The sequence below is a fragment of the Cupressus sempervirens genome, chromosome 11 (genome assembly GCF_028749045.1).
Source record: "Cupressus sempervirens isolate cs-2001-9-10 chromosome 11, ASM2874904v1, whole genome shotgun sequence".
Taxonomy (NCBI): domain Eukaryota; kingdom Viridiplantae; phylum Streptophyta; class Pinopsida; order Cupressales; family Cupressaceae; genus Cupressus; species Cupressus sempervirens.
Window position 1 is genome coordinate 797,170,169 of NC_143128.1, and position 23,730 is coordinate 797,193,898.

The 23,730-nt window shown below is 33.9% G+C and overlaps 2 protein-coding genes and 1 pseudogene across 3 annotated transcripts; 1 reads left to right on the forward strand and 2 right to left on the reverse strand.

The window, feature by feature from the left end:
* Positions 1 to 1,331: 1,331 nt before the first annotated feature.
* On the reverse strand, positions 1,332 to 2,601 carry LOC149531987 (putative xyloglucan endotransglucosylase/hydrolase protein 8 pseudogene; annotated as a pseudogene). The gene is made up of 3 exons (XR_016358396.1): positions 2,445 to 2,601; positions 2,018 to 2,319; positions 1,332 to 1,828 (listed from the first exon to the last, which is right to left on the reverse strand). The product of XR_016358396.1 is annotated as a putative xyloglucan endotransglucosylase/hydrolase protein 8 pseudogene (transcript).
* A 1,548-nt stretch (positions 2,602 to 4,149) lies between these two features.
* Positions 4,150 to 5,770, reverse strand: LOC149531988 (putative xyloglucan endotransglucosylase/hydrolase protein 8). The gene is made up of 4 exons (XM_089809618.1): positions 5,549 to 5,770; positions 5,321 to 5,421; positions 4,867 to 5,063; positions 4,150 to 4,694 (listed from the first exon to the last, which is right to left on the reverse strand). The coding sequence occupies exons 1-4, from the start codon at positions 5,730 to 5,732 to the stop codon at positions 4,292 to 4,294; spliced, it is 885 nt and encodes a 294-aa protein (XP_089665744.1). The 5' UTR covers positions 5,733 to 5,770; the 3' UTR covers positions 4,150 to 4,291.
* A 6,825-nt stretch (positions 5,771 to 12,595) lies between these two features.
* Positions 12,596 to 14,526, forward strand: LOC149531989 (putative xyloglucan endotransglucosylase/hydrolase protein 8). Its single transcript, XM_089809246.1, has 4 exons — positions 12,596 to 12,814; positions 12,908 to 13,008; positions 13,416 to 13,612; positions 13,789 to 14,526. The coding sequence occupies exons 1-4, from the start codon at positions 12,628 to 12,630 to the stop codon at positions 14,189 to 14,191; spliced, it is 888 nt and encodes a 295-aa protein (XP_089665372.1). The 5' UTR covers positions 12,596 to 12,627; the 3' UTR covers positions 14,192 to 14,526.
* Positions 14,527 to 23,730: the final 9,204 nt, after the last annotated feature.

Below are 23,730 nucleotides of genomic sequence, written 5' to 3' on the forward strand. Positions count from 1 at the left end.
ATGTATATGTATATGTATATATATGTATATATGTATGTATATAGATATATATGTATATACATATATATGTATATACATATATACACATATATACATATATACACATATATATACATACATACATACATACATACATACATACATATATACATATATACATACATATACATATATATACATATATATACATATACATATATATATACATATATATATATATACATACATACATATATACATACATACATATACATATATACATATACATATATACATACATATACATACATACATACATACATACATACATACATACATATATATATATATATATATATATATATATATATATATATATAGATATATATATATGATTTCTCAGTCTATTAGCTTACACAATATTTTGCATAGTTAACACCTATAGTGATTTCTAAGCATCTAGAAATTTTGTTTGGTGTAATTTTTATCCATACATACATACATACATATAGATATATAAAATTGTAAGGTAAAAAATACTTCTATAATTAACACTATAAGTAATAACAGTCAAAAGTGGATAAATTGAAATAAATTAAATATAATACCTATCTCAAAATCTTATGATGTAAATGTGTTATGATATTAACTAGTAAGAAATGATATGCCAACACTCTAGATTTCTATTGTCAACTCAAACACGGATCTACTTCAAAATCTTAGTGGCATGATTGATCTAGTGTGTGGATTTGATTCAATCCCCACATATTTGATTGATGAAGCAAAAGTTTGTCTACATTCTAGAGTTTTAGAGTTGACTCAAACAAGGATCTAGTTCAAAATCATAGTTGCAAATTTTTGATCTAGTGCATAAATTTCATCAAACCCCCACATAATGATCAATCAAGTAAAGATTTTCCTACATTTGAGAGTGTCAACTCAAACAAAAACCTCATTGAAAATCAAAAAGGAAAAAATGTTCTAGTGCATAAATTAGATCCAATCCCCACATGTTAAATCCTAAATTCTAAATTGAATAAAAAAATATATCAATTACATAGTAAATCAAAATCATTTTTTAAAAAATCGTTAATATTCTGACAACATATAATGAAATTACATAAAAACATATTACCTATAAACTAATCATTACATTCAAAACACTTCAAAATCTATCATAAGACCAAGATCTCACTTTATAAGAGGATATCATTCATCAAAGATAAAGCTTGTAATATATATAATTTAAAAATTATCCCACACCTTTATTTCTAATAGCACGTTAAACACAGAACATTTTGTTTTTAACTGCTTTAACATTAAAAACAATATATACAATCATCAAATCCAAGTTATGTAATAAAAACACTTAGATATATCAACCATTCAAACCAAGGACATTTTGTACACAGCTAAGATTAGGATTGGCTTTCGCCATGGCTTCAGAAGATGAATGTGAGGTGAATTTATTCCTACAGAGGAATAGAACACTCAACAGGCAGTGTGGAGAAGCGAGATTTATCAGAGCAGTAATTATACACCATGAATTTACTATTCACCCATCTGTAATCTTCCTTCTGCTTCTCGTTCAAACTCCATGCAACAGGTTCATCCCTCCATTTCTCACTATCGCTGGTAGCAATACATGCAGGGAATGAATCATCCCATTTGCAGCCCAGAGCATGGAATTTCTTATAAGAAGAAACAAAAGGAGCTGCTGCCTAGTTTGTCTTCTCCAATCTACCTTAGGTGGCCCAATCATCTGCATTCCAAATGCTCCCCTGGAAACACATGAATTGTCTCCTTGGTGTGCTTGTGCACCCTCACTGGTACCTGGTCCACAAAGAACCTGCAACAACCCTAACAATCTCAGACATGAAGTCGCGTCGAATTGAAAGATCAGATTAAAGGCATTAAGTTTCCGCAGTCTATATTGACCAATATTAATAGTATGTATATTATTTATAAGTATTTCAAATCACACTCTATGATCCATCGTCATAAGCTAAAGAAGAGAAAGAATGTCAAACAGATGTACACAATATGATGAGAGTTCTAGAGGATGGAGTAGGTGTGGAACTCGAGAGTGGGATGAAACCAGAGAATATGCCTCTGTTCTCTCCCACCAACACCTTTGGCATAGATGTTGGTCTGAAGAGCATATGACTCTCCACTCCTGTTGCCCAGGAACTTAAAGTCCAGCTCATCTCTCTTCATCTCATAGTAAGCAGTAACTTACATAGTAAGCAGTGACAACGCTTGCAAAGTCCCCCGGCACAAGCCTGAGCTTCATGCTAAACCATCCAAACCTATACTCATGTTTCGATTGGAACCCATATCCTACACACAAATACATATTCAAACACTTCACTTACATATCGAAGTTCCAATTTTTTTTAATAGCAATTATCAGACCTCATCTCCCATCGAAACAAAATTATTACAAATAAGCCAAAGTAAGCAACCTGAAATCTGATCAAGAGTGAGGTGCCAGCCATGCCCATTTTCAGAGGTCTTAACATGGTCCTCTGCCCACATCACCTTAAAATTCTCATCAAACACCTTGGCAGACTCATCCTCATCCTCACAACTCACAAAACTCACAAAGCTCAAAACCAGTATATATATAATTTAAAAGCTGTCCCTTATGCTTTGTGGTTTTCAAGCTTGAACATTTGAGTGACTTGATGTCTTCCTTGCTTGTTTATGAACATACCAAACTATTCTTAGCACCCTCTTTTCCATGTGAGCATTGTTTGCCAATGCTAAGGGATAAATTCTTTCATGAACAAAAAAATTAGTGACATGTCCAAATTGTTGTCATAGTCGGGTCTAAATTCTCATCTTCGTAGATTCTTGTTAGCCCAACCTTCCAACCAAGAATCTAATTTTGTGTTTTTGAGGTCTCCACACCATCATTAGTTTAATTCACATTTGAATGACTTGCTGTCTTCCTTGCTTGTTTATGAACGCATAAAACTAATCTCACCATCCACTCTCCATGAGAGCATTGTTTTCCAATGTTAAGGGCTACATTTTTCACCACCAAAAAAATAAACATGTTCAAATTGTTGTCACAGTTATGTCCAAATTCTCATCTTCTTAGATTCTTGTCAACTCGACCTTCCAGCCAAGAATCTAATTTTGTTTTTTAGGTTTCTTTTTTGAGCATTTATTTTATATTTTAGGTTTTAGGTCCCTACATCATTTGTTCAATTCACATCCCAAGGTACAAAACTCTAACCTCCTTATTTATAGTTTGACATAATTAATTTCTCACTCTATTTAACTTACACAAGTATTTTGCACTATTTAATTCCTATATTAATTTCTTAAACATCTAGATATTTTGTATGGTGCAATTTCTATCCTAGCATCTATATAAGTGCGGGGTGAAAAATACCTCTTCCTAGGATAAATTATTTTGCTTAATTAGATACAATCATTTGAGTTATAAATCATACTATAAATAATAATGGTTAAAAGTATTTAAATTGAAATAAATTAAATATAATACCTAGCTCTATCTTATGACAGAAATATGTTATGATATAACTAATAAGAAATGATATGCCTAGCTAGACTCAAGAATAATAGAGCCAATTCACACAAGGACCTATTTTGACAAAATCTTAGTGGCATAATTGATCTAGGGCATGGATTTGATCCAATCCCCACATATTTGGTTGATCAAGCAAAGATTTGTCTACACTCTAAAGTTTTAGTGTTAGCTCAAAGAAAGATCCAGCTCAAAATCATAGTTACGAAATTTTATCTAGTGCATAGATTTCATCAAAGCCCAACATACTTATTGATGAAGCACAGGTTTGCCTACACTAAGAAAGTGTCACCTCAAACAAAAATATTGGTCACAATCATAATAAAAAAATTATTCTAATGCATTAATTATATCCAATCCCCACATATTAAATCCCAAATCCTGAGTCAAATTTTCTTTTTTATGCCCAAAAAAATCACAAATCAAAATCATTTTTCAAAATATTCAACAACTCATTAACAACATAATAATATCATTTGTTTAATTACGTAAGACCATATTACTTATAAACTAATTATTACATTAAAAATACTTCAAAATCTACCATGAGACCGAGATCTCACTTTATATGAGGACAAGATTCATTAGAAATAAAGCTTGCAATATATATATAATTTAAAAACTGTCCCACACCTTTTATTTCTATTAACACATAAAATCACATTACATTTCGCTTTTAACAATATATACAATCATCAAGATCAAAGTTACGTAATAAAATGAAAGACCTCATGTACAGAGGTAAGATTTGCGTTATTTCCAGGGAGCAACAGAACACTCAACGGGCAGTCCGGAGAAGCGAGATTTATCAGAGCAGTAATCATACACCATGAATTTACTATTCACCCATCTGTAATCTTCCTTCTGCTTCTCATTCAGACTCCATGCAACGGGCTCATCCCACCATTTCTCATTGCTGGTGGCAACACAAGCAGGGAATGAATCCTCCCATTTGCAACCCACATCATGGAACTTCTTGTAAGAAGAAACAAAAGGAGCTGCTGCCCAGTTTGTCTTCTCCAATCCACCTCTGGTGGCCCAATCATCTGCATTCCAAATGCTTGAAAACATGTACATCCCCTGCTCCCTTGGAAACACATGAGTTGTCTCCCTGGTGTGCCTGTGCACCCTCACTGGAATCTGGTCCACAAAAAACCTGCAAGACCCTAATTATTTCAGACATTGAAGTCACATAGAAATCGTTAAAAAGATCAGATTAAAGATATCGAGTTTCAGCAGTAGTCGATATTGATTAATATTTGTTTTTTAATATTTCAAATCACACTCTATGATCCATCATCACAAGCTAGAGAGAATGTGGGACGCACACAATCTGATGAGAGTTCCAGAGGATGGAGTAGGTGTGGAACTGGAGAGTGGGATCAAACCAGAGAATATGCCTCTTTTCTCTCCCACCAACACCTTTGGCATAGATGTTGGTCTGTAGGGCATATGGCTGTCCACTCCTGTTGCCCAGGAACTCAAAGTCCAGCTCATCTCTCTTCATCTCATTGTTTGAAGACATCTGTGCACACAAACAGACCACACACCAATATTAATAGAGGACCTGTTTTTATTTTCATTTTCATAAATTAGAACATGTCCAATTTTTAGAATTCATTTTCTGTTACTTTATATTCTACTATTCTGATGATGAATGTTTTGTACAAAGTAAATTTACTAGAATTCGAATTTAGAAACTCATACACTCCTCATCATGTTTCTTAAACACAAAAGCAATCAGGTAGAGACTTTTTCCGAATTGGAATGCTAAAAGCTTACATAGTAAGCAGTGACCACGCCTGCAGAGTCTCCTGGCACAAGCTTCAGCTTCATGCTGAACCATCCAAACCTATACTTATGTTTGGATTGGAACCCAGATCCTACACACAAACACATATTCAATCGCTTCACTTACATATCAAAGCTCCAATTTTTTAATAACAATTTCACACCTCATACCTCATCTCCATCCAACAAAATTATTACAAGTAAAGCAAAGTAACCAACCTGAAATCTGATCAAGAGTGAGGTGCCACACATGCCCATTTTCAGAGGTCTTAACATGGTCCTCTGCCCACATCACCTTAAAATTGTCATCAAACACCTTGGCAGACCCATCCTCATCCTCACACCTCACAAAACTCACAAAGCTCAAAACCAACAAGAACAGCACCAACAAACACAACTTCATGCTTGTAATTAACTTGTTTCCTTGTTTCTTTTTGCTGTATCACAGGACTGAAGAGATGAGGTATAAATAGGGGGCAGGTGGTCTCACCGCTCCTGAAGAAACTCACGGGAATGGAATGAAAAGGGTCAGACTCCATTGCTGATATTGCAGAACAGCCTGAGCCAGCTCACAGTGATGTGAAATCCCACTGTAGAAATGAAGAGGAATGGGGGCAGGGCCCTCAGGATACCACTTTCACAGATCCAGATGCACCTATCCCCATTATTAAGCATCTCAGATTCTGCACAAAGCCAAACCAAAGGTATTAATGATTTTGTTGGGGGTCCCTCTTTTCCGTGCATTCTCATGACTTGTAGTGAAAGGCATTGAGGGATTGGCTGAGGTATTGGACCTTGGCAACTCAATTATTGAGATTACTCCTTGGAGTCCTAAACTCGACTGTAAATTGAAATGGGTACATAGCTACCTAATGAGCAAGCTCCCCATGCTTTTGGTAGAGTAGCCCCCACAAACACAAACAGAGCGCATACCGAGGCAGGGTGATTAGTAGACGTTGTTGTTTTCTATATGAGATAGAAACAGGGGATACGGAGGTATGGTGGACATTTTTGACGATTCCCAGGGTGGGTGTATTCTGATTGATTGAATGAGAAATGTTCTTTTAAGGAGGACTGATTGATTGAATGAGAAATGTTTTTTAAACGAGGATAAATTGTTAATGAGATTAACATTATCAGATTTTCATAATTAATTAATTAGTAGATATAAGTCTGTTTCTGGATTCGAGTTTCTTAGTAGATATAAGTTTGTTTCTTGATTCGAATGTGTGTTTTTAATGTCAATATTTTTATACACACTCTGTTGTTGTTTATGTGATTTATGGATAGGGAAACGATTCAGTAGCCGGCTAGGCTAATTGCACTTACTTGTAGTTCCTCAATGTACGTCGAACCTTGCCGATTTTTTATGTGAATCTTCATAGGTGAGTGAAGAGCTTAAAACTACTTTTTGTCTTTCCCACATTTATTGAAGCTCTTGTAGAACTCGTAGATTGTGAGGTGGTCTAAAAGTGTCATTTCATAACATTCACTTGAAACCTGCCACTAAGACCTCAATAGTCACTCACCCAAAAAATAGTACTTTTTGCCCAAATGGACCAATCAACAACCAATAAAACTTAAAAATGATCAACTATTAGTACTTGTGTGATCGGTTATTAGTACATGTGAGATCAATTTTGGGGGCTTTTTTTATGAGTAGTAATTGGGGGGGAAGGTAGCCGACGTGGCGGTAATACAAACATGGGTGGCAACTGACTCGTTTTCCCTAGTCATCTAAAGTTAAGTACATGTTAAGTTTAAAATGTTTTGTCAATTAAATTTCTGTTTCTTTTTGTATCTCAAATCTTTTGTTCTTGTAGAGATTGTGATCTTTGTTAGTTTTTTTCTTCAAATAAATTATACAAGATTTTTACGATATATTTGTAGGCTGAACATTCCTTGATATAATGTGATTTAGTTTCCATCACTTCTTGAATGTAACAGCAACGTCTTTCATTATATATCATCCATCTTTTATGAACAAATATGCTCACCCTCCTATAGAATAGTAAGATGTTGCTAACAAAAATAGTATAATTTGTTGGAATCTCTATGTTTTTCTTATGAAGTTTCATTTTCTTTCTATAAATTTTGACTAGAAATTTTGGGCTTAAAAAATGGTAGACAATTACTTTTTTCATTCTTTGCTAAGTTAATTTGAGATATTTTGATATGTGGAGGATTTCATGATTTATTGTTATTTTGATACAAACTTGTTTGGAGTATACAAAATAAACATTCCAAAATGAATTTGACTCATAAAGTAAAGAGTTGAATCATGATAGCAATATGACAATATTCTCTATTTTCAACTTTATTTTAGAACCTTTACTTATTAGTGTCACACTTGAGTTGTGTGAACTAGTTCTTAATTAGACTTGAGTATCTCCATTTTCTATTTAACTTTTACTCCCTTGTAGATTTTTGAAATATTCATCAGTAAGATTTAACATGGTCATATAGTGTTACCTTTTCCATTTCAAGTTGTTTTCCCCATGTACACATTTTAAACTTTTCACTCACATTAATTTTAATGTCTTCGTTGGTGCTTGGACATTCTTGTAGGTGTATACCCCACTTATTAATCCATAATTTGTTTTGTTTCAACCATATGTGTTTACTTTTGTTACCACTCCTCTCTCATTATTGCCTTTAGCCATCTATCCTCCCCCACACTCTTTATTTCATTTAGGTAGTCTAAGATTCAAACTATTAGTATTGTTTTTATTGGAAAGGTACTTATTCATATTCTTTTATGCGCTATATTTTTATGTGTAGCCTAGTAATCAAACAATTATTGATATTAGTTAATATTGAATTGACACTTCAATCTTGAAGTATTATTTCTACTAGTATTATATTTTTATAAATAATTTTAATCTGTCTCAATCTTACACTCAATAACTTGCCCAAAAGTCACGTCCACAAACTATCACAAGCACTACTAGTGATTAAAACAAAATCCTAGTGATATTTTAGTCCCACACATAACACCTTTGTACGTATTTTGTGATATTATAGTGCTCTTCCTCACTTTGAATTCCCTTCATTATGCAAGTTTCCCTACTACGTGTTTTAACATTTGCATAAATTTCCTTCACTATGAAACTTTCTTTTCCTTCAATATAAAATTGAATATGAATTTGAGAACACATAAGATCAAAACTTATTCTCCCGAGTCAAATTTCAAATTTCAACCTATTGCCATGTAAATGAACTCACAAGCAAGTCTCTAGCCACTACCACAATTCAAAATAAGGCCCCATCTAGTGACCCAAATCAACATGGAAAAATGCCATATATCCCTAAATCATTGTAGCGGGGCTACAATATCGAGAAATGAAATCAACATTGATCAAGACTAAAACCTAATTAGACATGTAATCTAATAAAACAATTTACATAATGAAACTACTCCTTAAGATAAAAGTTCATAACACCACACTTCGTACAGTTAGTAGCTAATCAATCCACAATTGTTTAATCACACTCTAATTATTTAGTATGCTAAATTACCAAACTTCCTAAACCAATCTGCAAAATTGAGAAAACCAATGCTAAAAGGAAGCTGAGAACCATGGCTTCATAGGAGGAGGATTCAGAGTCAGAGGAAGTGGCCCACCATAAACAAGGAATCAAACATAAGACTTCGAATTTTGGCTTGGGGAAGGAGGAGGAGAAGGAGGTGGAAGTCTCAGATTCTTCGATGTCTGGCTTAGGAGGTGCTACTAAGGGAAGCAAAGAGATGACCCACATCTCGACTTCAATTATTGTTGGATGTGTGGACCTCACCCAAGACCAATTCTTTGACATGGTGGAAAGAGCCCCCTCCCCCATGACAATGTCTTCTCCTGTCAAGGTCTCTCCTAAGGAAATGTTTACTTCTAATCCCCCGGTTTTGTAGGTAAATGACAAGGGCATGGTGGATGGTAATCCGAGTGGTAAGCAAGAGGTCCCCGAGGAGGTTCACAAGCTTGGTAATAGTGAGCTGAGGGAGAGAGTGCATGCCCTAGAGGAAAGAGTACGACTCTTAGCTAAATTCACTATCAAAGTGACACATGTTGCGGCCACTACTTTGCACCTGTTGAAAGAGAACCGGGAGAGGGACTTGACTAATGAAGACTCCAGATGCTGTTTGATTTCCTAGTTAAGGACTGGGCTAAAATTCTCCTTAAGGGGAAGGATGACAAATAGCCCAGTTAGGGCCAGTCCCTCTTGGTTTCCTTTCTTTTATGTTTTGTTGGTTATGGAACTTAGTCTGGTTTAAGGCTCTTCCTTTGTTGATAAACCTTTTTAGTTTAAGTAGTATTGTTATAGGCAATATTAGTTGGATGCTTGGTAAGACTTTTATTATTTTTCTTCGTATGTTGTTTTTGGATTGACAACAATAGAAGGAAGTTTTGTGTGGGAGTTATATGTTGGTTGTTACCAATTTGTTTGTAAAAACCGACCCCCTAATTTGATTATTTTTTAATTCAAAAATAATTTAAACAATTTTTGAAACCCAACAATCTTATTTCCCATTTCAATATCGCGTAGCAATTCAAAAAAATCAAAAATACCAAATGCAATTAATCCAAGAAACGACATCAATCTAAATTCAAAAAATTGTTGAAATAAAACGCATTGAATTGGAGGTTCGGATTGAAAAAATGTCTCAATTAAAATATTGTTTTAAATAAAAGAAATACAAAATCCTCCAAACATTTAAATAAGAACTTATTCATTATTATAAAAATGGGGACAATCTCTTCTTTTCTAGTGCCAGCTGTTTTTTCCCACATGATCTAATTAATGCAACATTATTTCACGTCAAAAGTGTACGCAATCTTAAAGGGAGCAAGACCCTACTAATATAAAGAAGAAAGAAAGAGTCGTCATAAGGTTAAGCCAAATAAAATCCTAAATTTAAATGACATCTTTAGTTCCCCATGAGTTAAAATCATATATAAAATGAAAATGTGGAATCAACTTTAAAAAATGATTGATGGACAATGATGAACAATTTTTTATTAATTGGCTTTCTAAAGTTTCATTTTTACTTTTGATATGAAAAGTAATGTCTTTCTCCTATTTCTAAGAATATATATTTTAAAATCAAATAGTATTTGATTTCAATTATGAATAGCATTTTTTATTATGAAAAATTATATATTCACCAACTAAAAAAGGGTTTTTGGATTGAATTTTATTGTGTTTATCTTTAGTCTAATGATTAATGAATAAAATAGTGGAACACTTAATGTATAAAAAGGAGATATTTTGTGTGGAGATTGGTAATAATAAAGATTTTATAAGTATATTTTTAAGAGGTCTTTTAAAAAAAGACATATCTATTTTGCGGTCTATATTTTTTGATCAACAATTTCCATTCTATGTTATTGCTTTAAGTGTGATTTAAATCAAGTTATATTTGTAACCATAGAACTTATATCTAATTTTTTAGCTCCAATTTATATGTGAACTTGTATGAATTCCATACAATTTGTTGGTATGAAAGGGGTATTGTTTCTAACTAGTTCATCACCTACTACATCTTACTTAAGTTCACTTGGGATTCATATAAGATATTCAAGTCAAAAGTGTAAGCCATGACACATTCATCAACTATTTGATTACCTATTTCTTCGTTAGATTCATTTTGCACCGATATATATGACTTGTATCAAATTTACCATTTGCACAAATGGTCCTGGATATTTTTAAAAAAATCACTAATACCTCTAGTACTAGTTAACCTTTCACCATTAAATTTAAGTTTTATACATTTTAAACTCCAATATAGCATTCTTAATAATATCATGTTACTCTCTTAAAAGTATTATATGGAAATTAATAAGAAGACAACGAATTATGAGCAAAAGTTATATTGGACTTTTCTAAGAAGAAGAAGAAGAAGAAGAAGAAGTAATTTTGAAGTCCATGAGACTAAATATAGGCTATAGTATAGTCACTTGATCAATCCGAATTTTACAATAACATATTTTTCCTATGCAAGATGATGATGAACACCTTTAACTTCTCAATGATCCCCTCATTGAACAAATTATTCTAGGAGTCAATATTCAAGATATGCACATATTAGTCCTTGCTTATGTTTCCATGTTCCCATTAGTGCAAAAACCACTCTCTTTTTTTCCAAGATTCGTTTGACCTTTTCCAACACTTGATTTCCCAATGGAATTGGGGAGTGCTAGTTATTAACTAAGCAATGAGAATTTTAGATTTGAACAAAATATTGACCCCTACATGCACATTTTGATGATGGTCAACAATGTGATTGAACTCATTGATATAATTCTTCTTCTTCCTCCCTCGCCATTTCTCCCAAATACACTTATAGAACTTACCCATAACAAGCGTCTTAATTTTTTTCCCTAGACATAATAGATATATATAAGTATGTAGATATATATAAGTATTCGCTTATCCAATAATTATTTCCCCACATCTAAATCTTCTTTTTGCACAATAAGTCATTTAAATAACATTAAATCATCTTTCTAGGATGCATTAATTCTTTTCAAATAACCTATGAAACACAAAATATCGATTGGTTAAAGAGGAATTTAAATTAAAACAAATGACAACATAACTTCAAAAAATAAAAAAATTCTAACCGTTTATCCCGTGGAGAAATTCAAATTCTAACGGCTAGTGTTGGAGGCATCAAGCATTAAGGGACATCAATCATTGTCCTTGTATAAGGCCAGCTGTGTCACAGGCCACACTGAGCTGGTTACTAGGAATCTTAGGCCAATGTTAGTATGAAACATAACCAATAATTGAATTGATATGGCCTAAAGATCATTGCAAAATTTCCGTGTTCCTTATTGAGATCATCCAGTGCAAATATTTGTGGTTATAAAATAATCTGCATTCATTCAAATTGCAAACTCCGAGAATGCAAATTATGGCTTTCAATGGTGCGGCAGGGAAGGGCCCCTCTCCATCATGAATCTCGCCATTTTACAGATATATTGAAATATCTGCATTTACTTTTTCCCCTTTGTAGCGAATCCCATGAAGATTGAATGAATAAATGCAATTTGGAGTATGCCAAAGTAAAAAAAAAATAATGCACTGCTGCCCATGCTCTGTCCACCACTGCCTGATTCTCTTTTTCTAACTCCCCGTGTATGTATATACATTGTATATACGCCCTTTAAAAACATTGAATTCCCCGTGAATTCACCTGATAATGGGAGCGGTGGATCCTCATCTTGTGTTATAAATAGCCCACATCTTCCAACCTTGTGAGACATCACAAGAACAACTAGGAAACTTGACCTAATATGTTCACAAGCATGAAGATGGGTTTGGTGTTGTTGGGCTTGTTAGTTCTGAGCTGTGTGAGCTGTGTGATTTGTCAGAACGATGATAAGAAGTTTGAGGACAATTTTGATGTAATGTGGGCAGAGGATCATGTTAAGACCTCTGAAAATGGCCATGTGTGGCACCTCACTCTTGACCAGATATCAGGTATGTTAGGACAAGAGTTTTTGTATAAACAATCTTGTTTGAGGCTGAATCACCAAGTTTTTTTAGTGACTGAAAATGTATATTTGTGTGCAGGATCTGGGTTCCAGTCCAAACACAAGTACAGGTTTGGATGGTTCAGCATGAAGCTCAAGCTTGTGCCAGGGGACTCTGCTGGAGTGGTTACTGCTTATTATGTAGGTTTTTCTAGCATTCCAATTTGGAAAAAGTTCTAATCTGATTGTTTCCATTGTCTGTGCAGTTTCTGGATTTGATTGTGGTAAATTTATTTTGCTGATCCATCTTCAACATGATAAATGGAGTTTGAGGCAAAAATAAACTTGATCTAATAGAATAGGAACACTAATTATATCAATATTATAGAATGTATAATCTGTTTGTCTTTAAATTTAATATTGTTTGACACTGCTGATATTTTTCAGTTATGCTCCTGATGATGGATCACTGAGCATGATCAGAAATGTTGATGAAAAATCTTTACACAATCGATTCCAGAAACATAACTGAAAAATTCTTAAGGATTGTGGAAACTCACTCACTAATACTGTGGATATGATATGGGCGTGCTCTGCTGTGTGTACAGATGTCATCTAACAACGAGATGAAGAGAGATGAGCTGGACTTTGAGTTCCTGGGCAATAGAAGTGGACAGCCATATGCTCTTCAGACCAACATCTATGCCAAAGGTGTTGGTGGGAGAGAACAGAGGCATATTCTCTGGTTTGATCCCACTCTCGAGTTCCACACCTACTCCATCCTCTGGAACTCTCATCAGATAGTGTAAGAACATCTCCCATTCTCTTTAGCTTATGATGATGGATCATAGAGTGTGATCTGAAGTATTCAAAAACAAATACACTCTCGTCAATATAGACTGCAGAAACTTAATGTCTCTAATCTGATTTTTCAATAATTTCTATGCAACTTCAATGTCTGAAATAATTAGGTTCTTGCAGGTTTTTTGTGGACCAGATTCCAGTGAGGGTGCACAGGCACACCAGGGCTACAACTCATATGTTTCCAAGGGAGCAGGGGATGTACATGTTTTCAAGCATTTGGAATGCAGATGATTGGGCCACCAGAGGTGGATTGGAGAAGACAAACTGGGCAGCAGCTCCTTTTGTTTCTTCTTACAAGAAGTTCCATGATGTGGGTTGCAAATGGGATGATTCATTTCCTGCTTGTGTTGCCACCAGCAATGAGAAATGGTGGGATGAGCCCGTTGCATGGAGTCTGAATGAGAAGCAGAAGGAAGATCACAGATGGGTGAATAGTAAATTCATGGTGTATGATTACTGTTCTGATAAATCTCGCTTCTCCACACTCCCTGTTGAGTGTTCTGTTGCTCCTTGGGACTAAACTGGGATCTGAGATAATGGGATTACAATAATTCCAATGCAAATCATTTACTCTCAGCTGTATTGGTGCAATAAAGAAGTTTAGTTTGATTGTGATTGCTTAGCATTATCAAAATCTCAAGTTAGAATGAAGTTGAGGGAGGTGAATGATGATAATTATTAGGGTTGAGATAATCTGATGAGATCACTCTGCATGTGTGAGTGTGAGTGTTGTAATCCTATCAATGGGTCAAGTGAGTAGACTGTCATGCACATACAATTGGCTGTATTTTATGTCTTGTAAACGAATGAATGGAATATTTTAAGAAAATTAAAGTTTTTATTGAATCAGGAAAATATTCCTAATTTATCCTTCTGTTCTTTTTTATGTAGGACCTCCTATGATTATGAATTTACATATGATTGATTAAAAACAAAACTTTAAATGAAATCGAACATCTTTTAAACCAAGGCAAAATATAGAGGAGCTTGCGAGTTTTGTGGCCTCTCTTATAAATTCGGTGGGTTAAAATGGATTATCGAAGCATCGAGGAAGATGAAGCCTCCAAAATTTTGATTAAATATTACAATCTAGGTGTACATTGTTAATTACAAAAAGGGTTTTATATTGGGGAAGAATTTATTAATATATATAATATAAAATATATGAAAGATTTAGGAAGTCATTATAATTTTAAAGATTTTTTAAACATGTAATAATCAAAATAATAGTGTATTTGGTGATCTTTTATTATGTTTTAGTAGGATTGATTTTTTTATAATATGGCTTCAGTATTTTCTTGGTCTTTTTTCTAAGACAATTAGATAGTTTTATCATATGTTGGATTTAAACCTATTTTTTAAAGGGTCGTTCCTTGAAATTATATTTCTCTGTATAGAAGGTTAAATTGAATTACATGTTTTCTAAGTAGTATTTTGAACATTTTAAAACCATAGTTGATTTATTTTCTTTGTATGATTTGTAAAATTAGAGCTAATAGTTTTAAATTTTGTTGGAAAGATTTGAAATCATGTTAAGATGCAACATTTCACAATTAGGAGTTGTAGTATGATTATGCTTGGAATTCTTCACATGTGCACACAATTGCAAACCCAGACCATATATGGCTTCATTAGTCTTCTTCGTAGAATTGATAATATATGTTTAAAAAATTGCTCTCTTTGCTTGGTGTGCTAGATTTTGCCAAGGTTTTCTTGTTTGTACCAAGTCAATCAAATTTGCCTTTGGCAATTAGGTTTGAGATTGTTTCAAAGCATAAGATTTTTTAAACATGTAATAATTAAAATAATAGTGTATTTGGCAATCTTCTATTATGTTTTACTAGCATTGAATTTTTTAAAATATGAGTTCATGTCTTTTCTTGGTCTTTTTTCTAAGACTATTAGATTGTTTTATCAATGTTGGATTCAAACCTATTTTTGAAAGGGCCCTTCCTTGAAATTATATTTCTCTATATAGAAGGTTAAATTGATTTACAAATGCTTTCTAAGTAGATTTTTAAATATTTTTACACCGTAGTTGATTTAATTTCTTTGTATGATTTGTTAAATTAGAGCTAGTAGTTTTACATGCTTTCTAAGTAGTATTCTAAACATTTTTAAACCATAGTTGATTTAGTTTCTTTTTATGATTTGTAAAATTAGAGCTAGTAGTTTTAAATTTTGGTGGATAGATTTGAAATGGTGTTAAGATGCAACATTTCACAATTGCAAGTTGTAGTATGATTATGTTTGGAATTCTTCACATGTGTGTTGATTTATGGAGGTATAAACATGATAACACAATACTGAGAGGGTGGGGGGTTATCCAAATCTTAAGCACTTTTACTTTTCACCAATTCATTCACACATCCACCAGTTAACTTGTACATGTAAAACTTGTAATAATCAGTGTTCTACAACATGTAAACCTGATATACCACATGCATGAAAATAAACACATAACACAATATTTGTTACCCAAAAATCCTCCCAGGTGAAGGTAAAACTGGGGTGGGGATGACACCCACAAATCTTCACTTCTGTAGTGATAAAGTTAACCTATTATGGTTACAATATTGTTTGATCATAATATATGATCTACCTTGTGAGGGGTCTCCCTTGTTAAAAGCTTAAGAGCCTACTAGTTCTCACCTTGTTAGAGGATTTAATATTTACAATGAATTAAGGATGTTCTTAGGAGATTTACAAAGATCCGTTAAGACCACTTTGTTAAGAGATTTGTCCTGATTCAAGTTGGTTAGAACTCATTCAGTACTCGACTCTCGGTATGCTCTGTAAGTAGGTTTTGAGTCTTCTCCTTGCTAACCGATCCTCTCTTCTGATCTAATAATACTTTTCTTCCCCTTCATTGCTCTAATTAAGTCACTTACTCTATTAAGAGATAACATAACACTTTCACTGACTTCTAATATGATCTCGATCTTTCACTTTTCTATTCATTTAATACTCCTTGTTTGCATGCACACTCTTCTTTTCTCATCTCCATGCTACACGATCTAGGTTAAGATCTTGTATCATCTTAAAATGGAAGCACTTCCATGTTAAGAGTGTTTAGCCATCCAAGTAAGTGGTCTGGGGTCATGTCAATCGCCTTGAATGGGTCTTTGCATGGATCTAGTAGTTTTTCCCATGTTTTGCTTCTCTCTCTCTCTCTCTCTCTCTCTCTCTCTCTCTCTCTCTCTCTCTCTCTCTCTCTCTCTCTCTCTCTCTATTTCTAGCCTAATTTTGACAACATGCTCTGTGAAATTGAAGACTTTGACTTCTTGGTCAAAGATGACTTGGTGGTTCAAGGTTGACCTCGACCTTGACCTAGATCACAGATGACCTTAACCCTGACCTAGGGCAGGGTCGACCTTGTCCCTGACCCCAGGTCTCATTTTCAACTTCTAGGAGTTTTGGGATCTCGGGCTTTAGAAAGTTTCTTTTCCCACTTTTGAGTTAGATGTTTCAGGTTTTAGAATAGATTCTTAAATTACATTTAATTTAGGTCCATTTTTAGGGGTTAAGGTTAATTAGGATTTAATACTCTCATGTTCGCCTTCTGTAGGAGTTTGTGCCCTAGATCAAGTTATATAAGGAAGCCTCCTCCTCTCATTTTTCTCTAAGGCATAAGACACATTATGATATCAGACTATCTAGGAGAAACTACCTACTTTTCAAGTGAGAAAGCATTCTATCATTCAAGCATTCAAGTTCTCCATTGAAGATCAAGGATTGAAGCATTCAAGCATTTGAAGGGATTTGGTTCAAGCATTCAAGATTCATCATTTAAACCCTAGATCTAGCTTCAAGATCCTTTGTTCATCTTCAAGATCTATTCATTCTTTTATCAAGGTGGATTCTAAGCATAGAATCATGGAGGTTTTGATTTACATTTATTAATGTTATGTTCAAGCTTTCATATTAATATACTTGTTTACATTTCAAATACAAATTGCATATCTATTAAGTATCATAGCTTCTTTGTTAGATTTACTTCTACTACTTGCTATCATTCTCTATTTCAATTCTATTATTAAGGTTGATTCCATAACTGGGTTTGACCAAGGCAAACCCCTCATCCAAACAACAAAACCATTTTTCTTGCATACACAGGTGTGGAACAATGAATTGAAGAGTAGATTTAGATACCCTTTTAATCGAACTTGTGAGATCTATGGACATAAATTTTGTCATAGCAGTGCAGGTCAAGGTTGACTTTTTGGGGTAAAATTGTGCCCTGAGGTAAGATTGTGCCCCACTATCAGGGTCAAGGTTGAACTCCCTTCAAAAAGACAAAATATTTCTGGGCTTTCTCTCTCTCTCGACATTGCTAGTCATGAATAGGTTGCCGAATTCCCCAAAATAGTACATAGACATCATAAACTAGCACTTTCTAGATTCAAGCTTAGTATTTGTGTTTTATCTATTTTAGGATTTAAGCACATACCCCTCATAATAAAATGACCATTTAACTTCCTTTCTTCCTATTCTCCATCACTTGATCCATTTTTGCATTGATCACTTTCTTGTGCTTAATCAATTTGGATAATTCCTTTTGGAAATTAGGGTTAAGAAAGGAAACCTTAGTTTCTTTCTATTCATTTCGGTGAACTCGACACACTTACCCCCTATCTTTTGTGGAATTAGATGCTCTATAATGTTTTGTGGTGTTTTATTTAATTTCATATTTGTTAGGTCTTTTCTTGCATTAAGATTAGATTTAGTTTATGTTCTTGCATTTTAAATTCAAAAGTACAAAACAAACTCAATTTTTTTTAATATATTCCATAAAATACAAAAACATTTCTTACATTTCATTTACTATGAAGATTACGAAGATGCTTTGGTGTGTGGTCATGTTCCTTATTACCCTTATGTTTTAGCATCTCTTTACCATAATTATGAGGTTTGTGCGAGTATCATTCATTTTATTATGTTCATGATCTTTCATTTTATTCTTGCTTGTGCTTTTGTGAATTTAACTGATACTAGTCTTTCTACATTTAAAACTTTCATTAAAGATTCATGTGGTAGACTTATTGTTCTTTTGGATTATGTGAAGGACTTGGTAGATGATACACCATCTCCTAATCTTCCTAATCTCAATCCCATTATTCCTAATCCAATGCCTAGATCTCCATATGTTAATCCTTGTTCTTCTTATGATGGTATTCAAGCTATAGTTCAAAATACAAATGTGCAAGACTTATTTGATTTACCTTCTCCTCCGATTCATGATGATATTAAAGGAAAGGGTAAAGACACTTCTTCCAAACCTATTATTCCACTTTATACAACCTTCACTCATGAACATGATAAACAATCACCTCATGTAGAAGCTTTACATGATATGTATACTACAGGATATAATATAATCACTAAACAAGGTTATAAAGGTTTAGGTCTTGGAGTCAATGAACATGGTATTAAGTATCCAGTTTATATACCCTCTAAACTAGATTTGCATGGTTTTTGTTGTTCGAAATCTCAAGTTAAGGAAGGTGATGTTACTCATTGTCCTCCTCTTCATAAACTTCTCCCTACACCTACCTTGGATAACTTTGATATTCATCAAGAGGTGGTTAAACAGTTATATGTTGAATTAATGAATTCCAAAAAATAAATCTTTAAACCTATATCGACAGATGCCTTATCCAAGTACAAATGTCCTTTTCATTATCATAATATACAGTTGCTGATTATAGACATTCTAAATTGTATGTTCGTGAATGAACTACTTTAGAATTATATCTCACTCTTGCACAGTTTTACAATCCCTTCATAATTTTGATATAAGGGATTCCCCTCTTGCTGATATAATATAGATTTCTTCTCCTCTTGTCTCTGGATGGGGGGGCAAGAGGTGTATTTTTCCAATCTCCTAGGATCCATTAGGCCTTTTTATTTGGCTTAATTGGTATTCTTTCTTCTTATTTTCTATTATGCTCTATTCAAGATATCTTTTCTAAAATATTTATTTTGAAAAGATCTCCCTTGTCTTCCTCCCTGGGGGGCAAGGTTCGTTCTTCTTTCTCTTTGTTTAGGGAATAGCTTTCCTTAGTTTAGTGGTACATATTTATATTGCAATATTATTTCTTAATATAGACCGATGTTATGACTATGGATAGTCTTTTTATATGAGAGGTTGTTGTCCTAGGTCATTACCTCTTCTCTATGTTGCAAATAATGTTCTTTATAAAATTATACCCTTGCTTTGGTATTGGGGTTGTTTTCCTTATTCCAAAGATTCCTTTTTCCTCTTCTTTATAGGGGCTTGATGATTGAATCTTTGTTTCCGCTTGATTTATCTTTGAAAGATGATATTTTATCTAAACATACTCCTTTATGGTGGGGGTCTTGTTGATAAGATCTCATTCTTTAAGGATCCTTTTTCCATAAGTGACATATCCTTTTCATGATTATCTATGCTCTTGGATGTGGGGGTCAATACCCTTTGCTAAGACCATAGTGTACATTGTTGTTAATAGGATATCTCCTTACATTGTGAAGTAGGTATCCTCTTCCTCTTCCTTATCCTGTCTAGTAGATAGCCATGTTTAGGAGGGGGCATATATCTTGAAGAGACACACATTTTTCAATTTTATATATATGCTAAATCCTCTAAAGATAACACACATAAGTTGCTAAACCCTGAAGGGACACACATTGCTAAATCCTCTAAAGGTAACACACATAAGTTGATAACACAAAATAGGGATATGTGATTGTTGGTGTAATTAAATATTCACTAATTACACTTACATAAGCTTACTTAGGATAATGCATTGCATAGTAGTTTGTGATTAAGAAACTTAGGAGTTTGCACCTTAATTAAACACATGGTGTAGGAGAATTCCACTCTAGGTGGTCATTGTTGTTATCTCATTCCACCTTTAGTGTACTTATCACATTATCATCCTCTCATCATCACACATACTTCATTGCGTAATGGAGGATGATCCACCTTTGGTGGACATGTGATTCCACCTTGTGTGGTTGATAATTTATCTTCTCTTTATCATTATCTCTTATTGCCTCTCCTATATAAGGAGGCCTCTTATGTACATTTAAAATCAATCCATTATCAATAATAGTATTATTGCGTCTTCATGCAATTGTCTTGCCAATCTCTTGTGAAGTTATCTTGGTCTTTCATTTGATCCCGGGGATGTTGTAGAGTCACCTAAAACTCTAACATGGCATCAAAGCTCTAATGGTGTGAAGACCTCTTCTCAAGAAGTGCAATCTTGGCTTGACTCATTATTGGTGCAACATTTGGCAATTTGGACATCACAATTTGGAGGAGATTTTAAAATTCATATTTTGTGACCTTCTATTGTAGGTGAAAATTAGAGCTTGTTGGTGCAAATAAGAGGTTGGCATCATATAGAGGAGGTCCAAAAACCCCTAAATCAAATTTTATTTCATCTAAATTAGACATCTGAGGCCAAATCTATAGCCATTTGATTTTTGAAGGTGTGGCGACGACAATTTAAAAAAATATTTTTAGAGGCAATTTTCAAATAGCGATATCTCCCTCATACAGACTCCTTTTTCTGAGAATTTTTGTTTTGTTTTGGGATAGAATTTCACAATCTACATAGTGGTGCAGGTGATTTTGGATCTCTTTCTCTAGATTTTGTTGAAAATCACAAATCCCATTTTTTGTAACTTTCAAGGCTTTGTTTGGGCACATTTGGTAACATTTGCATGTGCATTTTTTTTGAAAGTACATGATTTTTCCTCTACTTTTCAGATTTGTAATCATATTTCAATGATTTGGAGTGGACATATCACTTTCAAAATTAGGTCTTTTTTGGCTCTATTTGCACTTGGTGAATACTTGGATTTCAATTTTCTTAATTGAATCAGTAATTTGAAGGAGTTATCAGTTTATTTCAGTCATCATTAGATTTCAATATGGATTTTTTAGAAGTTCCATTATTCACTCCCTATAACTATCATGAATGGAAACAAGCAGTTTCTAATTAGATGATGAGTATTGGATTTCTTAGAATGATTCTTGGATAGGACCTAGAACAAGCTACATGTGTTGCAAAAAGAAGGAAATGGTTTGATACAAGGGATAAAGCACTTGGCTCTCTTAGATCTACCATCTCTCATGATTTGTTATATCATATTGCATCCTGCACACATCCTCATGATGCTTGGACAACATTGGAAGGGATCTTTGGTAAACCTAATAGAATAAGAAAATTCAAATTGGAGAATGAGCTTATAGGTCTAAGTCCATGTGATATTGACAATATTCAAGACTTTTTCTCTAAGTTCAATTCCATTATATTGGAGCTTTCTAATTGTGGTATTACTAAAGATGATGAGCAATCGATATTATCTATTCTTTCCAAGCTAGGTCCTGAATATTTAATCTTTGTTTCCACATTCTATTATACTATAGATACTCTTGGTAGTGCATAAAAAATGCCTTCTCTTGATGAATTTGTAGTTCAACTCACAAGGGAACAAGAAAAGTTAGGATACATGGGTCAATTGAAGCCTTCAAAGCATCAAGCATTGGTTGCAAATGACTCCACTCCAAAGGATCCCAAAGGAAAGCATAAAAAACAACATAAGGATCCTAAGAAACATGACAAAGGTGATGACTCTCCTTCACAACATAATATTGAATCTAAGTCCTCTTCAAGAGAGGAAACATTTAGAAGAAAGAGAGATAGATGTGCTTATTGCAAAAATCTAGGACATGATGATCATAAATGTTTCCATAAGAAGATTGATGAACTCACTCACATTATTCAAAAGAGCAGTATCCAACTTCCCTTATCAGTGTCTGCTCCTTCTACACATCAGGAAACTTCTACATCTACATCAACATCATCATCCAAAGGTAAAGGAAAAGCACTCATTGCTTCCACACATCTTGAGCAAGGTAAATGGCTTCTTAATTCAGGTGCATCACATCGCATGGCATCTTCTATGGATATGTTTTCTTCTATTGAGCTTTGTAATTCTCCATCTATATTGATGGGTAATAATACATACATGAAGGTTTGTGGGAAAGGTTCTATTCCTATGGGAGAGGGTACATTTAATGATGTTCTTTGTGTACCATCCTTGACTACTAATCTCCTTTCCATTTAACAAATTACTCATGGGGCACAAGGTAAAATTGTTGAGTTCACTCTTGATTATGTCTATGCTAGGGACATGGAGACTAGAGATATCATAGCTATGGGAGTTGTTGATCATACATCATGCTTGTATTCTTTTGCACATTTTGTTGATAATGATGATGATATTCATGAGGTACCTAACCCTATATCAAGGGTGAATAATTCACATGAGGAGAACATTGGACACTTGAATAATTTTTTTCTTGAGGTAAGTGATGAAATTCCTCCACCTCCACCTCCTACTTCTTCAGACACGAGTTATACTATTTAGTAGGATGATCTTTATGTTTCAGATCTTGCAGTGTGGTATGAATTCTGAGATATTCTTTCAGATGAGTCTCATAATGTAGATTTGCTTAATACATCTAAGGAGGTTTCTCTTCAAGATACTTCTTCACCTTCTTTGGAGATTGGATTTCCTAACTCTTCATGTTCTCTTATTTTTTCACATCTCATAGGTCAGCTTGATGGTGTGATAGAATCTTTGAGCTTGGAGACACCTATTCAGTCTTCAAAGATGCATACATGGAGACCTTCTTCCTCCTTCCTCACTTTTTACATGGAGTGGCTTCTTCATCTTTTCATGTATTTATCTCTTCCTAAGGAGAGACATGTTTCTTGCAGGCATTGGATTATCTCTTGTTTGTAGGTACTCTTCATCTACATTGGAGCTTCTTCATTATGGGGGGATATCACGTCTCCTTATTTCCTTCCTATGGGGGATCATTCTTTGTATATACATGATGTATGTAATTTTTGGGGGGTCTTGAGTACTCCATTTATCCATGCATCTTGTTTTCATCTTTCTTTTTGGAGTAGGGTTTTTCCCATGAGGTTTTCTCTCTTTCTACACTTTATGAGAGATTACATTTCATTTATTGCATCGAATATTATATATGGGTAC